The 16,538-nt window shown below is 39.7% G+C and overlaps 1 protein-coding gene across 5 annotated transcripts in view; it reads right to left on the bottom strand.

Annotated features, from left to right (window-relative positions):
* The window catches only part of grik2 (glutamate receptor, ionotropic, kainate 2), a 321,479-nt gene that overhangs the window by 39,521 nt on the left and 265,420 nt on the right, over positions 1-16,538 (bottom strand). For all 5 annotated transcript variants that reach the window (XM_034196514.1, XM_034196516.1, XM_034196515.1 and 2 more), the window contains one exon: positions 4,712-4,937. In XM_034196514.1, coding sequence (XP_034052405.1) covers positions 4,712-4,937 — 226 coding nt within the window. The remainder of the gene's footprint in view (positions 1-4,711; positions 4,938-16,538) is intronic.

Here is a 16,538-nt window from a genome sequence, read left to right as displayed (position 1 = left end):
GCAGGTACTTAATGATAGTTTTTCTTTTCACTGGGTTTATTACTGGATTATGACAATTTACTGCTAAGCCCCGCAATCAAATGTTGCACCTCTGAACACACACAGTGTAATGTGCCACCTTCCTATTCATGCCTGTATTTATGTAACACTGTTCTGTCAGCCAGAGATTTTCTCTGTTTATACTCCTTCTCACGGGTTACCCTCTGGGATGTTTTGCAGCATAAAATATACTAGAATAGAGTTCTCACAACTTTTAGTTAACAAGGAAATGTTAAACATTTTATATAAATATGACCGTTTTTCTTAATAGACATCAAACTAGGGTACTACAACATTACTGCATCATTATACATTGCTACTACAGTACTTGATAAAAGAATAGTATAGAGTGGTGAAGTCACGCCCATCTACTTCCGGTCCATGGGACCTTATTTCGGGAAAATTATGTATTGAAGTCAATGGAGAGAGAACAGTGACTGCGTTTGAATTGTGTCATGAAATACACATATGATGTTTGTCAATCTTAAAAAATAATTTCCATGTCAAAAAAGTCACAGTTTGTTGTAAAACTGTTGAAATATAAGACTATGAAAAACACGCAACTAGAAAGACTACAAATCCCAGAGTTGCGTAAGTGATGTCCTAACTGTTTTCCTCCACTAAGAGATAGCTAAGATCAGCGCCATATAGATATAATAATAATAATACATTTATTTTGGGGGGCGCCTTTCATAACACCCAAGGACACCTTACAGGGTTACAGATTTACAATTTACATTTACAATTTGACCTTACAAATTAAAACAGTGGATTTAGTGAAGTATCAGCCGGGGTAAGACAAGACAAACAACAGGAAATTGACTACAAAAGGACACAGGGTACAGATTATAAAGAAAATGCCAGTTTGAACAGGTGGGTTTTGAGTTGGGTTTTGAATGTTGTTATGGAATCAGACTGTCGGATGTGTAGTGGCAGGGTGTTCCAGAGTCTGGGAGCCGAGCAGCTGAAAGCTCGAGCACCCATGGTTTTGAGGCGATAGCTTGGGACGGTGAGAAGTCCTACGGACGAAGAGCGGAGGGTGCGGGAGGGGGTGTACTCCTGAAGGAGGTCAGTGATGTAGATGTGGGCAAGGTTATGGACAGCTTTGTATATGAGTAGAATGTTTTTGTAGTCAATACGGTAGCGTACAGGAAGCCAGTGTAGCTGAGTGAGAATGGGGGTGATGTGGTCGGATAAGTTGGTGCGGGTGATGATCCGGGCAGCAGAGTTCTGGATTATTTGCAGTCTATTGAGGAGCTTGATGGGAAGGCCAGTCAGAAGTGCATTGCAGTAATCAATCCGGGATGTGACGAATGAGTGGACCAGGATTTCAGTGCTGGGTTGGGACAGAGATGAGCGGAGTCTGGAGATGTTCCGAAGATGAAAGAAGGCGGTGCGGGTGATGTTTTTTATGTGTGGTGCGAATGAGAGGGAGCCGTCCAGAATGATACCGAGGCTTTTCACTTGGGCAGCGAATGGTATGGGGAAGCCGTCGATGATGATGTTTGATGCTGGGGTGATATGTGAATTGGTGAGGGTGGATTTGGAGCCGATGAGCAGGGCCTCAGTTTTGCTACCGTTAAGCTTCAGGAGGTTCCTGCTCATCCAGCTCCTGATGTCCTCAAGGCAGGTGGTGAGGGAGGTTGGGGGGAGGGCAGTGGTGGGTTTGGAAGAAATGTAGACCTGTGTGTCATCGGCGTAGCAGTGAAAATTAACCTCATGGTGACGGAGGATTTTGCCCAGGGGGAGGAGATATATGATGAATAGGAGTGGACCCAGTACTGACCCCTGGGGGACACCCAGTGAAATAGCACTTTCTTGTGACTTGTGATGAATTGAGGGATTGACCAATCAGATGAGGCTCACGTGATGCCCCTTCCAACCTGTGATTGGTCAGGGCCATGCCAAGGGAAGCTGGAGGCGGCTGGCTTCCCTTGCCTCACAATCCAATCAAATCGCATCAACTTAGTGTTGCAGTAACGCGTCCTAAAATCCGGAAGTAAGCTGCGCTCGGTTTCCCTCGACAAAAAAATCAATGGGATTTCTCCATAGAACTCGAAATAAGGTCAGTGGAAAACGAACCTGTAAGATAAATGTACGTTTTGTTCAGTCGGATAATATCCACATGTCTACCCTACTTTTATAATTTTATAATCATAAATCTAATCGATAGAAGATAGATAGCGTCACTGCATCACTCTCACCGCCATTAGAAAGTAGCAAGCAACTGAAGCAAGTGCAATTATGGAGGGTGGAGATTTGGAGTATTTCATCAAAAGTAATTGTACTAAACTTCCGCTACAGCAGCAACAACAAATACAATCTGATGACAGGCCAATGCCCAAACTGGAGCTGTGTACAGCGAGGAAAAAAGAAGCGAATCGGACGTAAAACGTTAAAGGTCTCCTGATTTAGTTTGTGAATGAATGCTTATTAGAGTTTGGGATGGAGAGTGCGTGCGGACCTGTCGGTTAGATAACAGGCGTGTGTAAGTCCTGCATCTGTATGATACAAATGTGTGTAAAATGATACCGGGTGCTGTAATCACTCATCTGGTTACGTTATTATATTGACCACCACACCCCCGACTCAAAAGAAAGGACGTATTATTGGCTTCCCCTAATTTGTTCCCCACGCCACGCTACTGTCAATTCATGGTTTTTACTAACCGGTATCAGTATATTGTTACTTCGGCATCATTTAGAAACGTGTATTACAATTTAATCACGGTAAAATATGTTAATTTTGTGGTAGTTGTAGCTCCCGAGCCAGCGCGTCTTGTTTGAATGATGCGAGTAAACACAGAGCTGTGTTTACTCGCATCATTCAAACAAGCGGCTGCCAGCTCTGGCAGCCGCGGTGAAACTCGAGCGATTAGAGCGAAGCGAATATTCGCATTGCGTCCGGTGTGAACGCAGCATTTGTCATTTTTATTAGCCTTAATATGAAGTAACATTAAGTAACCCAAAATGTTAAACAGTAAGAGTAGTAGTCACATTTCGTGAACCCTTTGAAGAGTACTGTCACACCGGTGTGATCATTCTATAATACACCATTTAAGCCCGGGGGAGAAATGCTAACGCTAACGCAACATTAGCATCGGCGATCTTTTGTACTTCATGCTATCTACACAAACGGTTGACATTAAACATTAAAAAGATCAGGCAGTTTAGAGAGAATCAAAGGAAGGCAGGCAGGCAGCTTTGCAGGACATTCTTCTGGACGTATTTCATTGTGGTGATAGTGAGGGTAGTCAATCCCTTATTTAGCAAGACAGTAGTGACGGCCATCTTGGTGACGTGTGTTGTTGTGCAAGACCAGAGATGTAGTTCATTGACCGTTTCACACAAAAAAAAGTGTTACTTCACAGTTCTACGACACATTTTTTTTTTTTTTACTTGCAAAATTATCTTTTAAATTGACAAACACCATATGTGTAATTTGTGGCACAATTCAAACGGGATCGAAAGATAATCTTTCTCCCTCCATTGACTTCAATACATGATTTTTCCGAAATAAGGTCCCATGGAGGTCCACCGGAAGGGGAGGGACTTCGCCACTCTTTCCAGGGTTGTGGTTAAATAAGAAACACATCAAGTGAAACCATAACCCATAAACTTTAGTCAAGGTTTTTGAAGCTCAATTCAACTGTAGACAGGCTGTGGCCTCCACTTTCACTGTAATGTCACAAATGTAATATAGGCTTCCTTGACTTCATCGAAAACATTTTTTTTACATTTGAGAATCTTTTGGTAGAACAGGCTCTTTGATAATACAGTGTTCAACAGCTCTATTTTCAGCATCGGCATTAGCTAGACAGTCTTTAAGTCTGACAAGCAGGTCACATGAAGTCAAAAATGTGAAATGGAAAATAATGTTCACACATCCAATTGATACATTTTCTCGGTTTAGATTAGATCAGATCTATTTCCCTATTTAATAAGATCCATCCGTGCGTCCAACCATACATACAAAGATCTACAGTATATCCCCTTTGATCGGAACCACATTTCATAAATCCTTGCATTTCAAATCTTGAAATTAAATAAATTGCTGTATAGTCAGTTCATGATGATATGTGTCGACTGTTATGTATGCAATGCATTAATGCTTTTAAGCTTGAAAATAGTTGATTTATATCTAATCAACCTTTGTTTATACTGATATACTGAAACTTAGACATGTGTAACCCTCATAGTAACAGCAGCATAGCCCTGGGAGCCGTGTGAGGATCAGGTTTTTTGCGTACTGGCACCTTGGTAGTGCTAAACAAGCACGTGTGCAAGTAGTCCACACTCGTATTATGTTATTCATTCATTCAGGACTTGAACTTTCCGGTTTCCAAGCCAAGTCCCCAAAGACTGAGATACTGATGCACTTGATTTTTTTAAACAAGAGAATCATTATGCAAAAACACCTGAAAACATATGGCATATGCAAACTCATGAGATTGTACACACTCAGAGCAACATAATGCATTCACATAGCAGCCAGTGGGTCAACTTAGCTACTACAGATATATAAAGGACCCAAAGGAATCACAATTCAAAAAGGACATCCTGCTGTTGCCTGCAACATCTCATTACAACGCATAACTGATGATAGGTTAATGCATATGTAGGGTCTGTTACAGGCATTAGCTTTCGCTTCAGGAAAACTGCAGCATACGTACCCATTGGGGTGCCCACCCCGTAGGCTTTGGAGTCAATGAGGCCTCCGATCTGCGTGAGGTTGCAATTGCGCTGGGTGGCAAACTCTATGGTGGTGGACTCCATGAGGAACGCGTAGTCCGAGGTGAGCACACGGTGGATGCCCTCCTCGATGTCCTTCACCATCACCGAGTGCCTCCGACTGCTCATGAACTCCCACATCTTATCATACGTGGAGATCTTGGTTTTCTGTGGGGAGACAATGGCATTGTGAATACATAAATAAACCCTAAGATCATCGTCACATTTGTATTAATTGTAAAAAATATACTGAGTTTCCATAAATGTAAAGTTCTATGCCATGAGAATATTGCTGAAGAGACCTCGATGGTCTAGTGCAAGTGAAATGTTTGTGGCTGCAGGAGTCAACACTCTACAAGCTGTTTTAAGAAATCTTATGTATAAATGTATTTGCCGGCTTAATGACTCTGATAATGAAATCCTCTTGGCCTTATCGAACATAAGGTTTAGTACTACACGCTACCAATCACAGCTGTGGAGACATTGGTATAGTTGTCTCTTTGTAGGACACTAATTTAAATTATTCTTAAACTATGAATTATTTTTATGCTGTGTATGTAATTTATTATGTGTAATGCCTTGTATTTTATCTATGTAATGTCTTGTCTTTTATCTGGACCCTGAGTCTGTAATAAAGTTTTCATTCATTCTATGCTGGAGGTTAAAGAAGAATTATTTTTGCCTCTGCAGTTATTATGTTCAGAGCGATTTTAGAAGCAGGCGAAGCACTCATTTACATACTGCCAATGTATGCAGCTCTATCAAAACCATTTGCATTTCAATAATTTTTTCCAAATTTCATTAGGAAAACACGTCATATGCTACAGCAGAGCTCTATGCCTTCTGTCTGCCTCAGTCATTACAATAGGTGAGGGGAATATAGAAATAGGTTGTGTGTTTTCTGTATGACCGTTCATCTCTGTCTGTGCTGCTGCTATCACCTATAGTTAGGGTCAGCAGTGGTGTTGTCAGCAGCCGTGTGCTTCACTTTCTACACCTGTAATCACGGAGAAAAATCCAAGAGCGCATTACTCTCCAGGGGAGCAGATTTGAAGCCGTTTTAAACCTAATTAAGTCACATCTTCAAGGTCCTGCCCGCCATTATTGTGTGTAATGACTTTTTGTGGCTGGTCGATATTTTAGATCAACTGGGTGATTTGCGGAGTGCCTATCAGAATCTTTTGGAGTCACCCTTGACAAATCAGGCGATTGAGCATGCAAGCTTTAGACTGCTGATAAGGCGCGAGCAGTGGCTGTGAATACACGGTGAGCCAGATTACCACCTACACTCCAGTCAGGCACCGAGCCGAGGAGGGCTCCCAGATTGCACTCACAAGAGATCTTTCAAAACGCAACGAGTACACACGAGGAATAGCTGTCAGACCAAAATAGTACACAAGTCCAAGAAAATCCATCCATAGTATTTCAGAATGTGCTACATCCTTTTTAATTGATCAGAATATTCTAGCAATAACAAAAAAAGTACTCAGTGTTTGTATGTCCAGTCCTCTCCTTACACAATTTCTCATTTCTGCTGGTTTACCTTGTCATCAAATTGAAGTGGCTGAAGGTAAGCATGCTTTCACCCTGTAGATTTTACACATGTATTCATTTTTTTCCTGTAACGCAGTCACTGTTCTCAAGAGCTGTACGGCCCCCAGCTGTATGTTCGGCAGCAGTGAGTCATGTGGGGTGAGGGGGAGAAAAGAACAAGCCAAAACCCCCATCAGCCTCAGTTAGATCAACATGGTGGTGAGTAATACTCTCTATTACAGTTTGGGTGAACTGTTGCATTGTGTTTTAACTGGTTCATGTCATGTAATTGCTAACACATATTCTGCTCACTTTCAGGTTCATATCTGTATGTAGTGTCTTTACTGGGACATGTCTCCATGCTTTAATGTTCAAAAAGTTATTTAGTTTTCCCTGTACTGCACCACCTATGTTCCCCCTCTGTCTGAAACCAGACCCCAGTCTGCTCTGATTGGTTAGCTGGCCGTCTCTGTTGTGATAAGTCAACCGCTTAGAGATGTCCCGCCCCTTAGCCCATCACGTACAATGTGTTGGAGCGTTAGCCAATAGAAGCACGAGTTAGATATTGATGTCACTGTGTTACAGAAGTAAACAAAGGAGTCCAATGGAGGCCTTTCAGACAAGGGGGGAGTGTGTGGTAGAGAATCTCCCTCTGGAGGGAACACAGGGATTTTAGCCTTTGAAGACCATTTATATGCACAAACATAACACACTACAGGAAAGGGAACACCTAAAAAACCAGAATATGGCGTCTTATCCTTTAGTCCTCACACTGCATACCTTGAACCCACAATATTAAGAGAACTCTGTTGTTAAATTAGCAGATTACCAACATCAGTCAGATTAAAAACAATACGGAGGCTTCATTTTAGCAAAGTTTCCAAAAGCAAGTCAGCTTCCCCACAAAAAAAATATCAAACTTGTATTGGTTTGTGCCATCCCACATATTTATGTTCTGTATTCAACACTACCTAGCTACACAGATATATATATATATACAGTATATATATATAGCTCATAGTGGCCTTTTGTTATATAAACAGCCTATTCAGCTCCAGCAAACTAGTTCAACTGAAGTTTTCAGCCAACAGCAGCACTTTAGAGTAATGGGTTACCTGCAGTAAGCAGCAGAAATATAGGCCAACTGACGCTTATTTAATTTGAACCCAAATTGATTCTCTTTTAAACCGAGTATAATGCACAACAAAGTGATATAAGTGTGTTAGTGGGGTATGTTGAGCCTAGAGATAGAGTTTTTAATGGCTCTCTTTTAAACAAGATAGCCATGGGAAATTATATTGTGCTCACCATTGATCACAATGTATTACACTGTATCTAACACACACAAACATCATATCAACATGTCCACAGGTAGAAGTTGGACAATGCTAATGCAAGTGCTAATAAAATGCTTGCACACTGTTGCTGTGAGGAGCAGCCATCTTGGATGTTGATGTTGGGTTCGATGATGTTTCCGACCTTTCAAGTCTTTTTAAACTGCACTTACATGATTAGTGGCAGACGGTTCTACACCAGGGTTGCCAACTTTGGGTACCTGGCTGGAGTGAGATTTTGATATCATGGGTTTAATTACACATATGCGCACTAAATGACTGCTATCGTGTCAGTAGCGGGACCTTAGCATATATATAGGATATGTATACAATATATACAAATACACAATATTGGACACAGACTATAAAGGGCATAAAGTTTCATTCACTAATGAAAGTCAAACACATGTTTGTTTCCACTGTTTTATTGTGTGCCTATCGCAATAAGCACTTAATTGACTTATCGTACGATAAATCAAAATGAACTCGATACATTTACATTTACATGAGGATGTGACTAGCAGTTTGAAAGGATGTACTTGAATTATTATTATATATTATCATTATGTCAGTGGTCTAAAATGGTCATACAACGGTGCCGACAATATTATCGTTTATCGCAATAATTTACGGGAAAATGTATCCAACAAAATTAATTATCGTGAGAGGCCTATACATGAAACACACACACACAAACAAATCTACAGACTTACTCCAAACTGCCAAATATATTAATTAACACACTCTCACTCTCATATACGCAGCAGACTTTTACTTTTTATCATTTCTACTCTAAGCCCTCAAAACGCACCTTTTTACCAAGGCTTTCGCCACTGTATAGTTAGTTTAATAGGTTTATTTTTCCGCTACTTCCCGCCCCCACCCCCTTAACCTGTCTGCCTTTTTTCCCCTACTCCCCCCCCCTACCCGACTTGTAAAGCGACCTTGGGTTTCCTGAAAGGCGCTATAAAAATATTATATATTATTATTATTATTTACTGGATCTTAGATCTGCGCATGCGCAATACGGGTAGGGGATTGACCAACCGGCTCCCACTGCTCTCCTGTCTTAACGTTGTTAAGAGTGGTGGGGGCGGGGAGGGAGCTGATCGACAGCTTGAACAGCTGTCAACTCAACATTGTAAATAACCAACCAAAAACGATCGCCGGTTCATCTTGTTTTTGGCGTGAGAATAGTTTGGGCAGTGTGAGAGCGTGAGATTGAGAGTGAAAGCGTGTGTCACACGCCAGATGCGTGAGAGTTGGCAACCCTGCTCTACACTGATGTTTAGCTGTGTTCCTACGGTGAAAGTTGTGCTGCCCAACTAGGCGAAAACGCTACCCGATGCTCAAAGTTCAAACTACTTCCACATTGACCTTGTTTACCGCTGACTTTTCGTTGTGCAACCAATGACATTAATTATGTTTGTAGCCCTGCAAGCTAGCAGGGGAGGTTACTGTAGTAAAAAAACTCAACTGGTTGTTTTTACGGCAAGGCTCTGCACCCAACCTGAGCCAAGAGTAAACCATGTATCATGTGAGTGCAGCTTTACAGTTCAAATAGGAACTAGGAAGTTGGAAATACCAATTTTCCAGGACAAGTGGAGCATGGCAATATTCTGCATACTTGATGTAGCCCGGAACAGTTTAATGTTTTGAGTTTTGGTTTGAAATTAGCTAAAAAGTGTCTTTTACAAATCAACTCAATTGAAAAAAGTGTAACTCTGTTGTCATTCAACCCAGTCTCACGGCATTTTGTGTTATAGTCACATTTGTGTTATAGTCGATTTTTCAATTTTTTTTATGTCACAGAACAATTTTAAAAGCAATGTATTTCTATTGGTAGTATGTTTCGTGCCTGCACCACATATTTTTGTCCGGTCGGGTCTTGGAAGACCGGAAGCTGTGTGGTTCATAAAAACATGTTCTTACTCAATATCAAGCCACGATTATTGTTTTTATTTTTAATTCTATAATATCTGACTTTTTTTGCCGTCCGTGAGGAAAATAAATGGGGCTCAGAATACTGAATTTCCGGGACATTTTGAAACACACCCACTGAACTGATTACCCAAGATCCTCAGCTATGGTTGAAGCTCGGTGATTGGATGTTTTAGCCGCAATGCACGTTGGGATTTGGTGTTTATGCGATATGAAATCCAAATACTTTAATCCGAGTGTGCTTGCTTCTCTCTTTGAAAGTCATCACATAATGGCATTGTAATACACGGTTCGGTTGCATTCAATATTACACATCTACCGTAATTCTTTATTTATAATATTAAGAGTAAATACAAAATAGGGGGAAAGTAGAAGGTCAATGATAGAAATATAGTTGGGGGGTTGGGGTGGACCTGTTCGAGACCTATTTTGGATAGTCTGCCGTGGTTTCATTCCATTTCAAAGTGCTGTCTGACGCTCGGCGTAACCTTGGCGCACTGCAACTCCAACATCCAATCACAGAGCTTGAAGATTAATCACGGGGTTTGTCAAGCAAAGGGACTGTAGTCCCAAACGATAGCTGAGGATTATGGGTAGTGTAGTGTCTTCGGCCATCCTAAACTCCGAAAAAACAGTTTTTTCTCCGAATCGAAGGAGAAAAACACAAAAGCATTGTACACAATTTAAACCAATCAGTATTGTGTAATTAACAAGGATAAACTGATGTTTTTAGTTGACAGTGAGGGGAATACTTTCGGTGTTACTATGAAAACAGGAACAAAGACAGGAAATACTGTTTTCACCCGAAGCTGTTGCCTGGCAACGCAATTTTGTTGATAGTATATTTTTTAACAAGGATAATTGTGTGTTATTGTTGAGTGAATAACAGTGTGTTATTTAGAAAAGAATAACAAATTAGAAGGAAAAAAAGATTTAAAAAATACATATTTCAGTATTCTGAGCCGCATTTATTTTCCTCATGAACGGCAAAAAAGTCAGACAAGTCAAGAAAAGTCAGATTTTTATAGAATTAAAAATAAAAACAATAATCGTGACTTGATATTGAGTAAGAAAATGTTTTTATGAACCACACAGCTTCTGTTCTTCCAAGACCCGACCGGACAAAAATACGTGGTGCAGGCACGAAACATACAACCAATAGAAATACATTGCTTTTAAAATCGTTCTGTGTGACGTGAAAAAAAAAGAAGGGGAAAATGGTGTTGGTGAACACGAATCAATAGATTAAATATCGTGAATATAACAAGAAATGCCGTGAGACTGGGTTGTGTCATTGGTCAATTTAAGTGATACAATTGCTTGGCGGAGGTAATACGCTATGAATGCAGACTTTAAGAGTTGTAAAATTCTCAAATTAATTATAGTAATCATAATCAGGGACGAAGAAAGTCTGAGCTGGAATACTGATTTATTTAATTTTTACGGTTCTTCTTGCTCTCAATGCTATGGGTTTGAAGTGTTCTCTTGCTATTTGCCAATGCTAGCTCTATAAAAAACTGGTTGAATTCACTTACAGTTCACAGCACTAGCTTTCTATTTAATCCAGAAAAACATACATTTACGTTCCTGGAAAAAACCTACTCCCGATCCAGAGAAATATCCTGCATGCCCTTTCAGACCGCTATACCATCCATCCACAGAAAATGCAGCTCAACTGTAAGCTAGACATTAATTGTTCTATTTGCTTCACTTCTCTGAGCTGTGTGAGTAAAGGGGGGAGTGGGTTTGGGTCAGCAAGTCCTGAAACATCACGTAACAGCTTACAGTAGCTCAGGAGCCCACTTTCTGAGCAACAGTGCAGAGTCAACAAAAGAACAAATCAAACTAAAGCTGGGCTCCGGGACCCCCGGGAGCAAGAAACAAAAGTGCACACTAATCATCTCGCTTCTTTTAAATCAAATAGCAGACTTAAAGAGGGCAGACTCATTCAACATGTTAATGTTGTTAGAGATGCAGGGCTATATTTACTGTATGATATTCATCAAGAAGAGTGTGGGCTACTGCATTAGTTCTTTAAATACAAGCCTGAAAGTGTAGACACTACATGTTGAATAACTAAAACACACATTTTCTTTCCATCATGGTTTTTTCTTGGAATTATGAACCCAAAATAGCCAAATATAGGAAACACAGTGCCAATAAAAAAAGCGTTTACATTCGAACAAAATCACTGCTCCATTTAGGAATAAAAAAAATGGTATATGACGTTTTTTTATCGGTAAATTACCATTAAATCCACTTCTAAACTTAGTTGAATAAAATGGCTGTGCACATAGATGGCATCATGTTAACTTCTGGTCCTAATTTATTGCATTGCCTGTTGCCTTCCACCTCACAGCATATAGCAATATCACACAGTTCTGTGAATGCTCGGTTAGCATTAAGGGAGATGCAGGACCAATATCTCATATGGGCCGTTTGTTTCTGAGTTTGGATGCTCTTTAATTACTGAAAAAGATGTGTATTGTTTTACAAGCTTTGTAGGGTTAAGTATTCATTGTGTGCAGAATTTAAAAAAGAGAAAACCCTGTCTTATTATTACACCAATTCACAGCTGATCAGGTCTACTATAACTTCAATCCCATCGTCATCCCATCTATTGTTTGTTTAGCCTGTTTACTGTTATATTTTAATCTGGAAACGCCTTAGTTTTCTTTAAAATATTTGTAATTCATATTTTTGTGATCTAATTCAAACGTATTTCATTAACACTAAAATATTTGTATTTCTGCTTTCTAAGGTCATCAATGACATCATGAAATGAACCAAGTTCAGGGCTTTTTTATTCAGTTTAATATCTTATTTTGATGAGTATTGGTTTAATTTGTAAGGCTTAAAGAGGTTCTTGAAAAGTTGTGTGGAGTTGTAATTAGTGGTGTTTGTATTGCATATATTTACCAATACGTGTTGCTATTTATAGGATTTATGAGATTAAAGATGGTTTTGTCTTAACTGATGTGTTTACATTTAAATTGTATCATACATTTGATCTTACTTACACATTTGTGCACATAGGGGTAACGTTTGTTTGTGTGTGTGTGAATTTGAATTGCCATCAGACACACACTATGTTGGTCCTTGTCAACACGGGGAGCCGCTGCTTGCCATAGTGTTTAGCATATTTGTTCACAGGGCCGTAATCAAAGGATCCAGAGAGCAGAGGGAAGTGTTGCTATGTTATTGTCAGCATAAAAACTTCTTTGCTTTTATCAAATATTCTCTTACACCATATTTTACACAATCTGTTTATAATACATTGAACACAATAGATATATGAAAGGAACACCACTATTTGTTGCACTTTGAAAAATAAAATGTATTATTAAAGAAAAAACTTGAATGAATAAAAAAAATATTGACTATATTAAATATGTATATGATAGTCTAATACTGATTATCATGATTGCTTTTCCAAACAAGTTACGTGGCTCGTTATTATATATTTATTGTATAACAGTTTTACATTTTTTGAAAACCAGTGTAAAACAGATTCATTAGAGGTTATACAGCACAAACTTTATCTACATCCATGGGATATTATATTTTTTACACCAACATCATTACCAATAATACAAGGGGTAATATATCCCTGCTATCTAAAAAGGGCAAATCAACATGTATTCTCTCCCTCTTGGTAGCAAACAATAATTGGTAGCCAATGGCATAAGCAATAATAAAACAGCTGAAAATTGAAATCTTTTATATCGTTCCTATTTTTCCATGTATGCACTTTTATCCTTCACGGATAACAGTAATGCAACAATAGGGAGTAGATTTATGAGGTAAATACGGTCAGCCAGGTTCAAATGGGTAAATTACTTATTTTCAGATTTGGGGTTGATCAGCAGAAGCTCTGATGCATTTTCATTGGTTAAATGGTTTCATTGGTAAAGTTCCAGTATACACCTCTGGCTAGCTTCTTCACAACAGCAATGGCAGCTAGCTAGGCTAAAGTAAGATTGAGAGGCAGTGATACACTGACTAATTTCTCTGAAAAAAAGTGCCAATTACTAAATTGATGGCTATCCTTTTAGTCAACGTGTCGATGTGTCCTTGGGCAAAATACTTCTAAATTGCTTCCTATGGCATGGTCAATAGTGTGTGAATGTGTGTGCATGTTAGCTTACTTGAGCAGGTGGCAACTTGCATGTCTCTGTATAAATGTGTGTGAATGGGTGATTTATGATTTGTATGTGTACAAAGCACTATGAGGAGTCTAAAGGCCCTGACACACCAAACTGACACCAAAGAACACGTCCCGACGGACCCGATTGTTGCGTCGCCTCACGTCTCTGCGTCTTGGTCAACAGTCGCACTCGAACACACCGCAAAGACTTCAGCCGACGGCCAAGTAGCACGTACGCACTGCGCATGCGTGAGTGGCAATAACTCTCCTTACCAGCAAGCGGCGGTAGTGTGTATTCATCTTTCAAGAACAGTTTGTGATATAAACAAACAACAAATAGTGTGCGTTCCATTTTCACTCTCATCCATCACAGACTGTTTCACATAACGACTTATAATCGAAAACATGTTTAGTGCGGTACTGGAAAATGAAAAATAATAGCCGTCTGTGTGTGCCTTCTTCACTTCTGCCATGATGACACAAAAACTGACTCATTTGTTACTGAGTTGATATCAGGGTTCATACACTTTTTCACCAATGATTTTCAATGACTTTTCCATGACTTCTCCATGACCTTTACCTATTTTCCATGACCAAAAACATTACTCTTTCTCAGCGGTACCACTGAAAATGGTTTATTTGAACATGAAACAGGAACATAAGGTCTGCATCTGAAACATGTTGAGCCTATCTAAAACAAATCAAATAGGCTTACTAGCTTCTACACGCTAAAGCAACTCAAATCTCTTACCAGCAAAACACCTCGTCAGTTAAATGCCATTTTACGTTTCATTACCATACAGTATTTATTATCATTATAGTATTACTATTTTGGCAATTAGCTAAAATATAAATTATATTTGATGCAACTTTAGTTACATTTCCATGACTTTTCAAAACTTTGGGAAAAATATTGTTTTCCATAACTTTTCCAGGGCCTGGAATTAGCATTTTGAATTACCATGACTTTTCCAGGTTTTCAATGACCGTAAGAACCCTGTGAAATGGGAATTTACAGAAAATAAAAATACCAACAGTCCCATCTGGGATAACTGCTATGAAAGGAGACTGACTTGGATTAAGCGTTAACTCATATAAATGCACATTTTAGTATTATTATTTATGGATGGATCATAACATCTTGGCATCATACAGCCATGAGCTCGAGCAAGTCAGAAATAAATGATTATTTCCCTCCCCCCCTCTGCTCTCTCACGTATCAAGCACATCATCCCAATAAGCTTTATGTGTGGGATTTAATCACCATGCTGGTGGTGTTCCCCCCATTTGTCCCATGGCTAATGCAAAACAATTGATGCTTGTAGCCTGGGGACATGCAGCTCAGTGCCACGGCCATGTGAGGGACTACTGTCTCTGCAGCAAAATATCCCCACAGTATACACAGAAGGTGAATAAACAGCAACCTCTTTTTTAAGAAGTGATTTTATTAGCTAACAAGCAAGACACAGCAGTGGTGTGTGTTTGCTTATTAAATTATTCAGTGTTATTGTAGCGACAGTCCATAGCGAATGTCCCTGTTCGAGACGAGTGACAAGCCTTAATGCTTCAGAGACTATCCCGCGCACAATCTCCATAATTATCCACCATTACACTGGTATTTTGCAGCAGAAGTCAATCATTAGAAAAACATTAAGTATGTTGTCTTGTTTTCCTGGCTGTGAATAGTAATTGTTATGTGTGGACACATCATCTTGTGGTTTTTGGAACAACCAAACAGAGAAGTTGTTCCTGATTGGCTGGTGCATGTACATTATCATCACACAGTGGGGCTTCAGCTCCTTCATGCATTCATGTATGAAAACAGCTACCTGCTTTAGTTGTTACTTGGCAACATTTCTAGTTATAGTCCACTATGATGCATGCAGTTAAAGGTGTAGTGCTGAGCAGCCTGCTACAAATAAATATGGGGCACTATTTTTCCTTTATTATTTTTAAATGCCTTTGTCTGAATGTCTTTCATTTTTGTAAAGCACCTTGAATTGCCTTGTGTTGAAAGGTGCTATATAAATAAACTTGCCTTGCCTATTGCATCATCAGTTACAAAAAAAGGATACTATAATGAGTATGTTTAAATTGTATTGTTATAGAATACATATTGAATGTATTCTGAGTTTTGGAATATTCATACTTATTCTCTTTAGGACGCTGGGTCTAACCATGGATGTATAAAGAGAACTAAATACAACGTTGGAGGCGGGGCGCTGCTAAAACATATAAAAGTTGTTCAGTGATGCATCAAGATAAAATGTCTAGTGGAGCACGCAGCACGCTCATGAACTATTCGCCGGAGCCTCGCAGCGGAGTTACTGCGGAGCGCATAAAGCAAATCCTTCACGCGATAGCAGAGCGAACAGGTACGGGAGGGTTAGTTAATCGATCGCAGATGGCGTTGTGCTCTCGGACGGATAAAACAAGATTAAACCTAAATGGGTCGCGAAATATACTTCGGCGGACGTTAATATACCTGGGCGGTAGGGGTGTAACGGTACACGTACCCGTACCGAAATTATTCGGTACGGGCCCTTTGGTTCGGTACAGGTGTGTACCGAAGTGTACCGAACGAATATAACGTTAAACGTAAAAAATTGAGAACGTGAACAACTTTTTGGAAGTAATCTCAGGTGCTGCGTCGCAGCATTCAGAGTAATTTGCTCACATTGGGTTCAACGCGTCATAGAGCGAGCAAGTCATTTCATTGGATGAGAGGCATACTATGAGAGCTGGTCAGAGGGATGCGTTCAAATGTAGTCAGTAATTTTAGGAAATGTCGAAAATTAATGGCGAACGCAGATA

Source organism: Gymnodraco acuticeps, unplaced genomic scaffold, assembly GCF_902827175.1.
Source record: "Gymnodraco acuticeps unplaced genomic scaffold, fGymAcu1.1, whole genome shotgun sequence".
Lineage (NCBI taxonomy): Eukaryota > Metazoa > Chordata > Actinopteri > Perciformes > Bathydraconidae > Gymnodraco > Gymnodraco acuticeps.
This window is presented reverse-complemented; position numbering and strand designations above follow the sequence as displayed.